Source organism: Oncorhynchus clarkii, chromosome 17 (genome assembly GCF_045791955.1).
Source record: "Oncorhynchus clarkii lewisi isolate Uvic-CL-2024 chromosome 17, UVic_Ocla_1.0, whole genome shotgun sequence".
Classification (NCBI taxonomy): domain Eukaryota; kingdom Metazoa; phylum Chordata; class Actinopteri; order Salmoniformes; family Salmonidae; genus Oncorhynchus; species Oncorhynchus clarkii.
In genome coordinates, this window is record NC_092163.1 from 44,387,806 (window position 1) to 44,400,987 (window position 13,182).

At 40.4% G+C, this 13,182-nt stretch overlaps 3 protein-coding genes across 5 annotated transcripts; 1 reads left to right on the forward strand and 2 right to left on the reverse strand.

The window, feature by feature from the left end:
* Positions 1-797: 797 nt before the first annotated feature.
* LOC139370903 (translocase of outer mitochondrial membrane 6 homolog (yeast)) lies at positions 798-2,307 on the reverse strand. The gene is made up of 3 exons (XM_071110775.1): positions 2,108-2,307; positions 1,624-1,746; positions 798-1,511 (listed from the first exon to the last, which is right to left on the reverse strand). Exons 1-2 carry the CDS (start codon positions 2,209-2,211, stop codon positions 1,650-1,652), a joined length of 201 nt encoding a protein of 66 aa, XP_070966876.1. The 5' UTR covers positions 2,212-2,307; the 3' UTR covers positions 798-1,511; positions 1,624-1,649.
* Positions 2,297-4,186, forward strand: LOC139370902 (ubiquinol-cytochrome c reductase complex assembly factor 2). The gene is made up of 4 exons (XM_071110774.1): positions 2,297-2,544; positions 3,041-3,115; positions 3,354-3,423; positions 4,012-4,186. Exons 1-4 carry the CDS (start codon positions 2,407-2,409, stop codon positions 4,122-4,124), a joined length of 396 nt encoding a protein of 131 aa, XP_070966875.1. The 5' UTR covers positions 2,297-2,406; the 3' UTR covers positions 4,125-4,186.
* A 62-nt stretch (positions 4,187-4,248) lies between these two features.
* Positions 4,249-10,751, reverse strand: LOC139370901 (translocator protein). Of its 3 annotated transcripts, none has more exons than XM_071110771.1 (4): positions 9,599-10,751; positions 5,334-5,511; positions 4,990-5,128; positions 4,249-4,777 (listed from the first exon to the last, which is right to left on the reverse strand). In XM_071110771.1, exons 2-4 carry the CDS (start codon positions 5,507-5,509, stop codon positions 4,598-4,600), a joined length of 495 nt encoding a protein of 164 aa, XP_070966872.1. In that variant the 5' UTR covers positions 5,510-5,511; positions 9,599-10,751; the 3' UTR covers positions 4,249-4,597. The 3 variants fall into 3 exon arrangements, with proteins under 3 accessions (XP_070966872.1, XP_070966873.1, XP_070966874.1); XM_071110772.1 differs by having other exon boundaries at positions 9,591-10,084; XM_071110773.1 differs by lacking the exon at positions 9,599-10,751 and adding an exon at positions 7,379-7,508.
* Between the last annotated feature and the right edge of the window lie 2,431 nt (positions 10,752-13,182).

Here is a 13,182-nt window from a genome sequence, read left to right on the forward strand (position 1 = left end):
AACAGTATTGGCCGGTCACATGAATGAAACAAAACGGTATTGATTAATTATGCTATATCATAGCTGCATATTAGACAACTGCTGGGTCTGCCCAGGCCTAGCTCCTGATTGACTTGTGTACTATTGTGCAATGAGTTGGTTGGAACCTTTCCAGCGCACTGACAATAAACAATGATTCATTTAAGATTGACTTTGAGAGTCCCTGTGTAAGAATTTTTCCACGACAATGACATTGATTTTAGAGATGGCAAATTGGCTTAGTCTCAGAGTGAGGAGGCTATAAAACTTAGCTAGCTTCATAAACATATTTTTGGGAATTCTGAAATGTATTGGAATAAATTACCAAACTATAAAACTAGCTAGCCAGCTAGTATGGGCAACTGTAGCTAGCTACATCAATAGCTTTAGGTGGGTTGTTTTTAAGGTCAACTTTAAGATTTTCACCAAGGACATTGCGTCTCCGATCAACACTCTCCCTCGCTTGGGCAAGAGACATTTAAGGAGCACTCGGATGTGACAATGTAAAACATCATTCAAGGGCTGAGTGCTGTCTACTTTGAGATTGGACCGCAGCCATTGTGTTGTGTGACAAAACTGTACACTTGAGTGGCCTTTTGTCCCCAGCACAAGGTGCACCTGTGTAATGATAATGTGTTTAATCTGCTTCTTAATGATCATGTGTTTAATCTGCTTCTTCATATGCCACACATGTCAATTGGATGGATTACCTTGGCAAAGGAGAAATGCTCACTAACAGGGATGTAAACAAATTTGTGCACAAAATTTGAGATTGAAGATTTTTCTGCATATGGAAAATGTCTAAGATGTTTTATTTCAGCTCTTGAAACATGGGACTAAACTTTACATGTTGCATTTATATTTTTGTTCCGTGTAGTTAGCTAGCACAGTGTAGCTAGCTAGCAAAAAAAACAGCTAGCCTAGTAATAAATGGTACACCAGTTCAACGCTTATGCCTTTCTTACCACATATAATTAATTTACTTTGACTAATGAATTATAGATCATTGTTTCTACAGTTTATTTGTTTATCAATCTAACGGTAACTTCAAAGTATGCCTGCTTCTGGTCGTCACATTTCTTTGTTGACACTGACAGCAGTAGCATAGTGCAGACTGGTTATCTTGCCCCCATGGCTAAGTGGGCATGCACAGACTTAGATTCTTGAAGAATTTCTGTTTTATGATTGATTCCACACCAAGCTCAGTTTTGAAGTTCTCTCTAGCACTTAAGATGCAAGTTAAAGTATTATGAACTTTATTTAAGCAGGTAAATGATTGCCATAAGTTGTCACTGTGTGCATTGGATCTAACATGTACATAATGAAGAGAACTGAAAGTGTGTTGATACTGAAAGCAATACAGTTCAAATAAAGTAATTATCAGTCACACCAGTTTCCAGACTATCTTTAACATTATCCCATCACCAACCAACAAAATAGTAAATATAAAGCATATATCTTGTCCCTTCGACTGCCATTTTGGTCCGAGATACCTGAAAATAAAATAGAGATATTAATACTGGTGTTCATTCAACTAGCAAAAAACAATATTACACATATACCAGGTAATCAAACATGAATTGAGGTGAGAGGCCTGCCCTGTACCTCCCGACATCCATCCAGTTATTGCACTACGTGATTGGTTGAGGAGACATCAGGTCAAAATCTGAGAGATTCCTGGCAACCCAAACTCCAGCTGCAAAAAGGCCCAGGTTGACCAGTAGGTTCCTAAATAAAGACACATTAAACAATGAATTAATATAATTATATACAACAAAATGATCTTCATGAATAAAGTCACGGGAGACAATACAATAATTCATTATATTCATTACTTTACCGAGTTAGTTCCACGTTGACTCTTACAGTTTGTGTGTTGGGGGGTATTGTTATGGGGTTGCCCAACCCCACAACGTATCACAAAATGTGTCCCAAATATCACAAAAACATGTTCGTTCGAATTTGATGTTGTTTGCAATGACTGCTGAGTAATTAGCTAAGGGGTGTTCATACCGGTATATCCAAGGGCAAAGCATGCACATGTTTAGCAAGATAGCTAGCTACAATGTGAATGTTTAATCATAACTACCTTCGAAAATCATTCCTATCTGTAGCGAACCGACATGCGGTACTGATCCATTCCCCGACACCACCAGACGGTGCCCCGACAGCCTTTTTTCCAGCTCCACTCATATTAGCTTTTTAGTGTGAGTGCTTGCCTTTCTGCTAAATAACGATTTCCCAGCGAGGGGAAGGATTGACATGTAACACCAATACGGAATGCTATGAAGTTGAAACTACGGTCGCCGATAGCGGCCAAACTCAGGTCGTTCAATGATGTCTTTATCTAAGATATTCATAGTCGTTTTTTGCGTTCCATAACAGAAAATGTCTGCAACACGGTACCGTCGGTTTTTGAAACTCTGCGAAGAATGGCCACGGGACGAATCAAAGAAAGGCCGTGATTTAGGAACGTTTCTAAGACAGAGAGTAGCCCTTGCCTTTCGTGAAGGTGAAAACACACAGGTAAAACGATTCCGCTTCATATGTCGTACGAGAACGCTAACCAGGCTGAAGTTTAGCTAGCGTAGGATGGTGATGATAGGGCACCCGTCCATATCGACCTTGCAGTTACAGTCTAAACAAACATGTTTAGTAATGACAATCGCAACCTTTAGAGCTATAATCAAATGTTTTTCAATATATTTTATTGAGTTGTGAGACACGACAGTCCAAACAATCATTCAGTAGCACGGAGGGACTGGTTTACTTACGAAAGGCAAAGGCATTATCTGTCATTTGAAAAGCCTTCTGCCACTGTTTGGTAAATTGAGGAATGGGGCTGAGGAAATGTAGCCTCACCTAAGATCAACATGATGGTTTTAAACATATTTCTTAACTTTAAATTAGTAATTTTCACACTTATTTTGAAATTGAACAGCATGAAATCTTACAAAATGCCCTTATCTGTATGTGGATATTGTATGGTCCCCTTATTAACTGTTCTGATCTTTCTTGACAGCTCTCGGATCCAGAGAAGTGTGATCAAATGTATGAAAGCTTGGCCCGGATTAACACTAACATATACAGAGAACGAGTAAGTATTCCCTTATATCCCTATTGATATTGTATTGGCTTTAATGTAGAGACTTTCATATCATAGCATAGGCCTAACCAACCCATAGGCCCAAATCCACAGCCAGGACCACTCAGTGATATATGTTCATTACTCGATACATTTGCTTCTTGCGGCAGCTATTAAAGAGCTTGGAATCAGCCAAGTGATGTCAGTCAGGGTTATCATCACCTTTATCTCCTGTAATATCTGTTCACAGTTCCCCCGCACAAGAGACACCAGTTTTACAGGTGTCACAGTTGAAGAATGTAGAATGCTATTAGCAACAGGTATGGACACAATATCTCTACATATCCATTTTCCCAAGTATATCACTTTCTTTCTTTATGCTTGCAGCTATGTGAATATGACATTGTCTAGTTATTAGGTCTAGTTATGTTGCAATAAGTTATCCATCACAAGTAAAAATGCTTCTGTATTTATTTTGAGGACATACACACCTCCCTATTTCTTTTCAATACCAAATGTTCTATTAATAGTTAATGTCTTCTACTACTGTCAGTTTTAGACACATCAATGAAAAAGCATAGACTACTATATCAGTCATGATGTTGTCTCAAAAACAACACCTGTAGTGTTAATCGGGCTAATAGCACTATCTAGTGGACTTTGAGGATACCAGCAGGTTCATAGAAGCTTTTTCCTTAGAGAGGAGAAACAGACTAGCACTAGCCTGGGGGCCCTCTGGCAGACTAGACACCTGCACTCTTTCAGCAGGAGGCTAGCACCCAGACTGCAAGAGAGCCAAAACAGCAAACTGGCACACAGGCTAAAGGAACTTCACAGGGTGTTCAGAAAATGCATGGTAATGGTTCTGATGTGTCTATAACCCCTCTCTTGTATCTTCCCCCTCACAGGTAGCATGCAGCAGATGGATGAAGAGAAGAAGGGCTTGTGGAAAACTCTCACAGAGCGTTTCTCCACCAAACCAGAAGATGTCACCCCTGAGAAGGTTCCTGAAAACAAGTAGCACTTGTGCTGTGCATCTTTCCTTTCCCATTCAGCCACTTTAGAAATAAAACGTTATTCTTATTTCTTTGGATCTCTTGTCATTTAAGCAGGGCCATTGTACCATACAGAAGAAATGGGGCATATAAAGTATGATATTTTTTAATATGAACAACATAATAGGCAAATGTAAATCAAATCTGATATACTTAAGGCTTTGCTGGCATGTACTTTCCTTGTAATAAGACAAGGAAATATCGGTATAATACAAAGCCATGGTAAGTTTCTTCAACAGAAATATTGGAATAAATTAAAGGGCATTGAAAAACATTTCTTAAATCTTGCAAAAGCCAAGCCCCAATTTCTTCATTGGCAATTAGGTTATGGGAGAAACCTTTATTTTATGTAAAAAAGCAAAAATGCAGTAGCACATCATCATTATACAAATTGTTTGGCCAATGGAGCTGGAACCAAGTACAGAAAATACCGTGTTGCCTACTCCTCCTTTTCATCCTCATCCGGGTTATCTCTCCATATGCAGTAGTTAAGGGAGGTGGCCAGGCACAGCCATGCAAGGTAGGGTGTCAGGAGCAGGCTGGCCGTGCGATTGACGGGATACCAGGATACCATGGTGGCTCCAACAGCACCAGTCAACATCACTATCTCTATGAGTGCCTGGGGGCGAGAGGACACAAAATTGATCATGTCGCACTCACAGCAGCAGAATGGAGGTGGTTTTTACAATGGAATGTGTCTATGGATCACCTATTGGAAAAAATTATATTCAGAGAAATTCTCATTTTGAGTGTACTGCTCCTCATTATCTCAACCTGAAGCCATGAGTCCTTTTGACCAGCCCACAACAATTGCATTATCTGAGAGCTCACCATTTTCAACTTGTGTGCTCCAAAGAAGATTGGAGTCCAGGCCCAGTTGAGAGCCAGCTGCAACCCATAGAATCCCAAAGGTACCACAGCATCCTCGGTGAAACCCCCACACTCCTTCCACACCAGGTAGGAGCCATACCTATCAGGGTGATCATCAATGATAAAATGCTTTTCTGAATGAAGTGCATGAAGCTGATTTCCACCACATTCAGTTGGGAAACAGCATACATTATGTAGAATCTAGATAGGTGTACAGTCCCATATTGGTTGCTATTAAAATCGGATAATGGAAGGGGTTTAGAGGATTGTTTTCAAACTGGCAGAGTATGCTGTCTCACACTCACCCCATGCCTGTGTAGAGGGTGGTCCACACTATTGGGAACGCAGCATTAGGTGGACGCCATGACGGCTTGTTGAGAGTGGTGTACCAGGTTTTCACCTGCTTGCGTGTCACGTAGCCTCCATAGAGCCCCCCTAGATGAGGCAGGGCAGTCAAACCAAGCATAGGCAGCCACGACATGTCTGGAGAAGAGAGGGTGCTGCCTGTTAATGATTAGTTAACCAATTACATTGGTTAAACCTGGTCATTATTATTCTGTAGAATTGATTACACTTGTAGGCTATAATTTGATGGGACACACTCCTTTCAAGGCATTTTGCTCAGTGGGCGTGGGTTCCAAAGTGCAAGTACTGTCTGATGCGCGTCCACGTTCCAACGAGAACCCTATGCCTGTTGTCTCGGTATCAGTCGTTTTAGCTAACATTACTTACACCACAGGTTTTCCAGTCCTTTCCCCTCCTGTCATTTGCCAAAGTTATTTCTGGTCATTATTTTTTTTTTATTAACCTTTATTTAACTAGGCAAGTCGGTTAAGAACAAATTCTTATTTACAATAACAGGTCTTGTGCCGAAAATCTCTCCCTGCCAGAATCCCCCCTTCACGTAAACGCGCACGCACTCAATTCTTCATTGCTGCGAATTGCTTGCTAGTTGAGATTTCTGCTCTTCACCCCGTTGTCAGTTTAGCCAACATTTCACCGATCTTAGTAGCAGAAAGCATTTTTTATGTGTCCTTTGATCGCGGGGGAGGCACTAGTAATTTCTCATCTCTCCCAAAATTCGTCATCTCTCCCATGTCTTATTCGACTAGTAGTTGTTCTGAAATGTGTATTGCTTGCCTACATTTTACTCCCTCCTCTGTTTAATATAACACACATTCAATCATTATTCATTTCGGTTGCCTATCCTGACGTGAAGTTTGTTCTATATAAAGTATTTGACTGATGTCTGTCACAAAGTATTTGACTGTAGTGACAAAATTAACGAAATTAGAACGAGGGAGTACTTTGGCAAGGCCATGTTCTTTCCTGCCGAAATCCCCCTTTCTAATTTCCTTAATTTTGTGGCTAGAGTCAAATACTTTCTGTGGCACACACTACTGGTCAATATGAGCTACCACCATAAAAATAAATAAAACGAAACGCTGTCTAACGTGATCATTGACAGCTGCCTTGACGGACACAAATAGAAAATGCTTTCTGCTACTAAGATCAGAGAAATAAAGGCTAAATTGACAACGGAGTGAAAACAACAACTGCGTATGACACGGAGTAGGCTACAGGGAGTGGAATGAAGTAGCTGAAAAGAGACGGCAACCATGCTACTCCGCCTGAGTGCTCATAAATAAATGAAACTATGGCGGGTTTATATTTTACATTTGCACTTTCATATTAGTGACGTTACATCGTTTTGCTTTATTTGAACTAACGATAGCTAGCTACCTAGTGGCTGGGACAGTTTTCCCGAAAGTGAACGATGTGTAACGCCAAGTGTTGCTTGCTAGCCAACCAATAACCTCAATATGCCGCTATCAATCCAATCTAGCTACTAAATTTACCAGAATTAAATATGAAACTGATCATGACTAGACATAATCTAATTTCACTGCCATGTGTTAGTCAACATGCAATAATACCTGTGGACTACTGTCAATGAGATGCATTGCTGGCTTCATTAAAATCGGTTAATCTGATGCATTTTGTTGTCCTTTGTTTTATTTATTTGTTCGAAAGCCTAACATGAGGCAAATTACCATGTAATCCTGGAGTGGAGGCATACACACCCAGTCTCACAACCTAGGGCGCGTTCGCAAATACACTGAGTGTGCCAGAGTGCAAGATAACTGAGGAATTTACGAACGCTCAACACCAGTTGAATATGGCAGGTGCCAGTAAACATTGTCAAAAAGCGTAATTAAATCATTGACCACATAACAATTACAGTCACCAACACTCTGGCTAATATGAAAACCTAACCAGCTCTGCTAGGGCGAGTAAAATGGTCAAAGTGAGTTTTTTTTGTCTGGAAGTAGCTAACAAACTAACCTACCGTAACCTGTTAGCTTGGTTGCTTGACTGCCTTAGTCTTTTCAAATTCAGAGCGTTCTGACCTCACAATCTGACAATGCTCTGAACTGGCAAAGGGCCAGAGCTCACTGGCACTTCAGAATGAATTTACGAACACAACCTTGAGCTGTGTTCAAATAACCATACTAACATACTGCAACGACCCTTGGTTTAAAAGAGCGGATATCGACTCTGCCGCTTGAGCATGCTTTTGGGGCACAATCGACAGCGCGCTGGACTTCGGGCTCGGTCGAGACCTGCTTCTTGCCTGTTTCATTACAATACTGTATACTCCATAATGAGTATATACTGTAATTAAGCAGCAGGAATAGTATACATTAATTTTAGTACACTAAATGAACAGTATCATTTCAGTTGAACATCCAATACTCTGCGTTCTGGTACACTCAGACGAGAGTGCTCTGAAATCAAGAGTAACGTTAGATAGCCAGAGCGAATTTAGAAATGACCCGAATGTCCATTGAGATCGCTCGTCTATACCATAAACTAAGAATGACTGGAATAATTAAGTCAATAAACGTTGGGTAGTTAGCCTATAGTTAATATACTGGCACGTTTTATGCATAAGTGGCCAAGTAACATTTTCATTAGCATTTGTCATAATTAGTTAAAGCACTGAACTTGAATTCGCTCTCGTTGTACTCGGGCTGCATATCTTCCGCCATTTTCTTCAAATCTGAAAACGACGTGAAGTCACGCCCATTTCCTGAAGAATTGCATTATGGGCCGTAAAGTATTAGCGTCCTCTGCGTGAAGACTTCATATTTTGGCGAATTTAGTACGACATCCGGGAACTTTTGGCATTCTAACTAAATCCATACTATGACCAATAAGCATGCTATATACTAAATTCACGTAACAAATAGTACGGTTAGTGTGGGTAGTATGAGTATTCAAACACAGCTCTAGTCTCATTAGGATTACTTTGCGTAAATTATCAACTTAAAAAAATGTGAAATTCGAATACTAAATAAATTAGTTAGCTTCTTTCTTTGTCTGCATGAAATAGCAAACATTCAGCGATTACATTGGTTTACTTCATCTTTGTAGCACCCTGATGAAACAGCAACATCCATTACTATAGTTCCGTTTAACCAACCTGCTCTCTATTACTGCTTTTCGACTGTAACACCAGTGTTACACTAGTCAATACACCCTGATGTTATAAATTGTGTTTCCATAGCTATGACTGACAGTGGGGACTTGTGAAGAGAGAATCAACAATCTCTACATAATCAAAACAGTTGCTTTGTGAGACGGTGTTAACCTTAAAATGTGTACTGTAAACCCATGTTCATAGTTAGCCATTGTTTTGTTAATGTCTTCCGGAAAACCCCAGCGGCCTTGCCTTGGCCCCAAGTTAAAGCAGGTCCGCTGGAGTCATGGCCCAGTGAGACACAGGTGCTGGCCCGCGTAGATGGTAACACTACAGTCTGAGCCTTTTGGGTTAAACACTGGGGTAAAGCCTCATTGTACATGCACAGTGTGTTGAATAGTTTCCAAGATCCAGACATGAGTAAGGCTTGTTCTCAACACTGCACGCATATGTGCGCTGATATCTATAGCAAAAGTGTGTCCCATAATTTGATGTGCCTATTGCAACTTCAGAATTAAAATGACAGTTCAAACGTCTGGACTCTAAATGGTATAATACATAAAAAATATTGAATAATTGCTAATAGCCTATAGGCCTGCATGTATAATTTATAAACTACAAACACTTTCCTGGAAACTAGTTTAGAGTAGGCCTATGTCAATTGCAAATCCATTTCCCTTTTAGGACCTAAAACAAAACGGTCATTCAATCACATGATGTAAAAGGGCCGTGCGCATTCACTTCTCCTGGCAACACATCAACAAAGTTATAGTAGGCAAAAGGCTACGCATATTAGGACAATTTCCCTGAAAAATAAATGGCATTATCAAGCTATATACGTTTCGTTTTAAATAAACACATGACACATAACGTAAATGCTTTACAAAGATCCCATTAATGCATCAGAAGAGGAAATTAAGACACATTTATCAAACACCATACTAGCTACACTCTCCACTCTGTTCCGTTTATGATTATTGAACCCTATGGTTAATTTGCAACTTTGTAACAACTAACAAGTTAAATTGCAACATTGTCAAACTTGTGTCAATCGAATGTAACAATGCAGTCTTCTTACCTGCTTACCTGTTAGATAGATGAGTGCGATAGTTCGAGGATGTTGTTACACGGAGCTTGGTAGGCTACGGTTCGGGAAAGGTGAAATGAACAAATGAAATGGTGGCCTGACACCACCTTTCTAAAACATTCTGAAAAACGAAGATAAAATGTTTCTCTCAAGGATCGGGTTCTCTTATCATGCAGTTCTTGTTTAGGAGGACACTCCCAATGTGTTACAAAACCCTTCTATAACCACTAGTATGCTGCTAACAGCACAAACGATGAACTACATTCGTATGGTAATGACCGCATTTAAAAAAATTCCAATGTGGATAATTCATTCAAAATATATTTAATCAATGTCCAACAAGAAAAGGCAATAAGTAATTTATGAAAAAAAATAAAAAATAATTATGACCAATAATGAAAATGTACAATGTTGACACGGGTATGTTGAGAATATTGGTCTGGAGAGATAACTTGCCTTTCTACATGTCTAGGCTAAAGTATGGTGGAAAATTATCCTTAGGGTCTTTACTAACCAAATATGGTTAGGTTTTTGAGGGGGACTATCTCACACAGCCTTCTGCTGGCTTTCACTCCGCCCCTCCATAGCCCCCAATGCAATACACTGTAATACTAGACTGTACGTGGGATAGATGTTGGCTTGTAGAGATAACTTTTCTACCTGTCTCAACTAAAGTGGGGTGGAAAATACTCAGTACGGTCTCTGCTAACCAAATATGTTTAGTTTTTGAGGGGGACTGTGTCGCATGGCCTGCTGCTGGCTTTTTACTCCGCCCCTTCATATCCAAAATTGCAATACATTGTAATAGTGTAGGCCCTCATTGTAACTAAGCATTTGTTCTTATTAACTGACCTTCCTAGTTATATAAAGGTTAAATAAATAAAACATGACTGTACATGGGGTACATATTGGGTTGTAGAGTAACAGTTACCCAGGTACTTGGGAAAAACGGCCCTTTTCTAAAAACAACATTTCACTAAATAACAAAAAAGTGTAAACTGTAGCCACTTATTTCCCTTCATAGTTTGTTTGCCTATGCATGTCCATCATCCACATAACATTTTTTTTAAAATAAAAAACATTGCTTTTTGTGTCAGCAATTGGACATTGTTCTTAGGGGGGTAGCTACCCCACGTAATCCTACCAGTATTTGTGTAAACTTTCAAAATAGGTCAATTTATCCATTTATTTTTTCAAAGGTGGTTGCAGTGCTGTAAAAAACAGTTGTACTGCACTATAGTGCTAAAAAGCCCCGGATATATTTGCAGGGGGACTCTTATTTAGAAAATACATTATCGACGATCGTGCTGCAGCATAATATCCTGCTGCTAAGAGAACGGTAATTCAATAACCTCTACCAGTCGTTCTATTGAGTAGAATCAATGCTGCGCAGAAGCTGGGCAAGCTTTCACTTTTTTTTAAAGCCATACTCTGGAAGGTGTGGATACCATACCATCATCACAGAGTTGGCCTGGGGCCCATCAACAAAAACACTAACAATGAAGTAAATACGTATATGTAAGCTATTTGTTACCTGTGAATTGTGCTGTTTTGTGTTTTTTTTATTTAATCCGAATGCCACATGGTCTATCTAGGGGAGATAGTCATTCTATTCTATTCTACTTATATTCTATTACATTCTATCATATTTCATACATCACACCCAGGTACAGTTGAAGTTGGAAGTTTACCTACACTTAGGTTGGAGTCATTAAAACTCGTTTTTCAACCACTCCCCAAATTTCTTGTCAACAACAAATAGTTTTGGCAAGTCGGTTAGGACATCTACTTTGTGCATGACACAATACATGTTTCCAACAATTGTCTACAGACAGATTATTTCACATATAATTCACTGTATCACAATTCCAGTGGGTCTGAAGTTTACATACACTAAATTGACTGTGCCTTTAAACAGCTTGGAAGATTCCAGAAAATGATGTCATGGCTTTAGAAGTTTCTGATAGGCTAATTGACAACATTTGAGTCAATTGGAGGGGTACCTGTGGATGTATTTCAAGGCCTACCTTAAACTCAGTGCCTCTTTGCTTGTAATCATGGGAAAATCCAAATAAATCAGCCAAGACCTCAGAAGAAAATTGTGGACCTCCACAAGTCTGGTTCATCATTGGGAGCAATTTCCAAACACCTGAAGGTACCACGTTTATCTGTACAAACAATAGTACGCAAGTATAAACACCATAGGACCATGTAGCCGTCATACCGCTCAGGAAGGAGACACATTCTGTCTCCTAGAGATGAACATACTTTGGTGCGAAAAGTGCAAATCAATCCCAGAACATCAGCAAAGGACCTTGTGAAGATGCTGGAGGAAACAGGTACAAAAGTATCTATATCCACAGTAAAGGAGTCCTATATCGACATAGCCGCTCAGCAAGGAAGAAGCCACTGCTCCAAAACTGCCATAAAAAAGCCAGACTATGGTTTACAACTGCACATGGGGACAAAGATGGTACTTTTTGGAGAAATATCCTCTGGTCTGATGAAACAAAAATGGAACTGTTTGGCAATAATGACCATTGTTATGTTTGGAGGAAAAGGGGGAGGCTTGCAAGCTGAAGAACACCATCCAAACCGTGAAGCACGGGGGTGCTTTGCTGCAGGAGGGACTGGTGCACTTCACAAAATAGATGGCATCATGAGGGAGGAAAATTATGTGGATATATTGAAGCAACATCTCAAGACATCATTCAGGAAGTTAAAGCTTGGTCGCAAATGGGTTTTCCAAATGGACAATGACCCCGAGCATACTTCCAAAGTTGTGGCAAAATGGCTTAACGACAACGAAGTCAAGTTATTGGAGTGGCCATCACAAAGCCCTGATCTCAACACAATTGAAGATTTGTTGGCAGAACTGAAAAAGCGTGTGCGAGCAAGGAGGCCTAGAAACCTGATTCGGTTACACCAGCTATGTCAGGAGGAATGGGCAAAATTCACCCAACTTATTGTGGGAAGCTTGTGGAAGGCTACCCGAAAGGTTTGGCCCAAGTTAAACAATTTAAAGGCAATGCTACCAAATACTAATTGAGTGTATGTAAACTCGGCCCCAGTGATGTGCTGGGCCGTACGCACTACCCTCTGTAGCGCCTTGCAGTCGGATGCCGAGCAGTTGCCATACCAAGAGGTGATGCAATCAGACAGGATGATCACGATGGTGCAGCTGTAGAACAGATGTGAGTGCTACGGGGAAGTAGTCTTTGAGGCAGGTTACCTTGGCGTTCTTGGGCACAGGGACTATGGTGGTCTGCTTGAAACATTTAGGTATTACAAACTGGGTAAGGGAGAGGTTGGAAGCGTCAGTGAAGACACATGCCAGCTGGTCAGCCGCATGTTCTGAGTACACGTCCTGGTAATCCGTCTGGCCCTGCAAATCAAAATCAAATCAAATCAAATGTATTTATATAGCCCTTCGTACATCAGCTGATATCTCAAAGTGCTGTACAGAAACCCAGCCTAAAACCCCAAACAGCACGGTGGCTAGGAAAAACTCCCTAGAAAGGCCAAAACCTAGGAAGAAACCTAGAGAGGGACCAGGCTCTGTGGGGTGGCCAGTCCTCTTCTG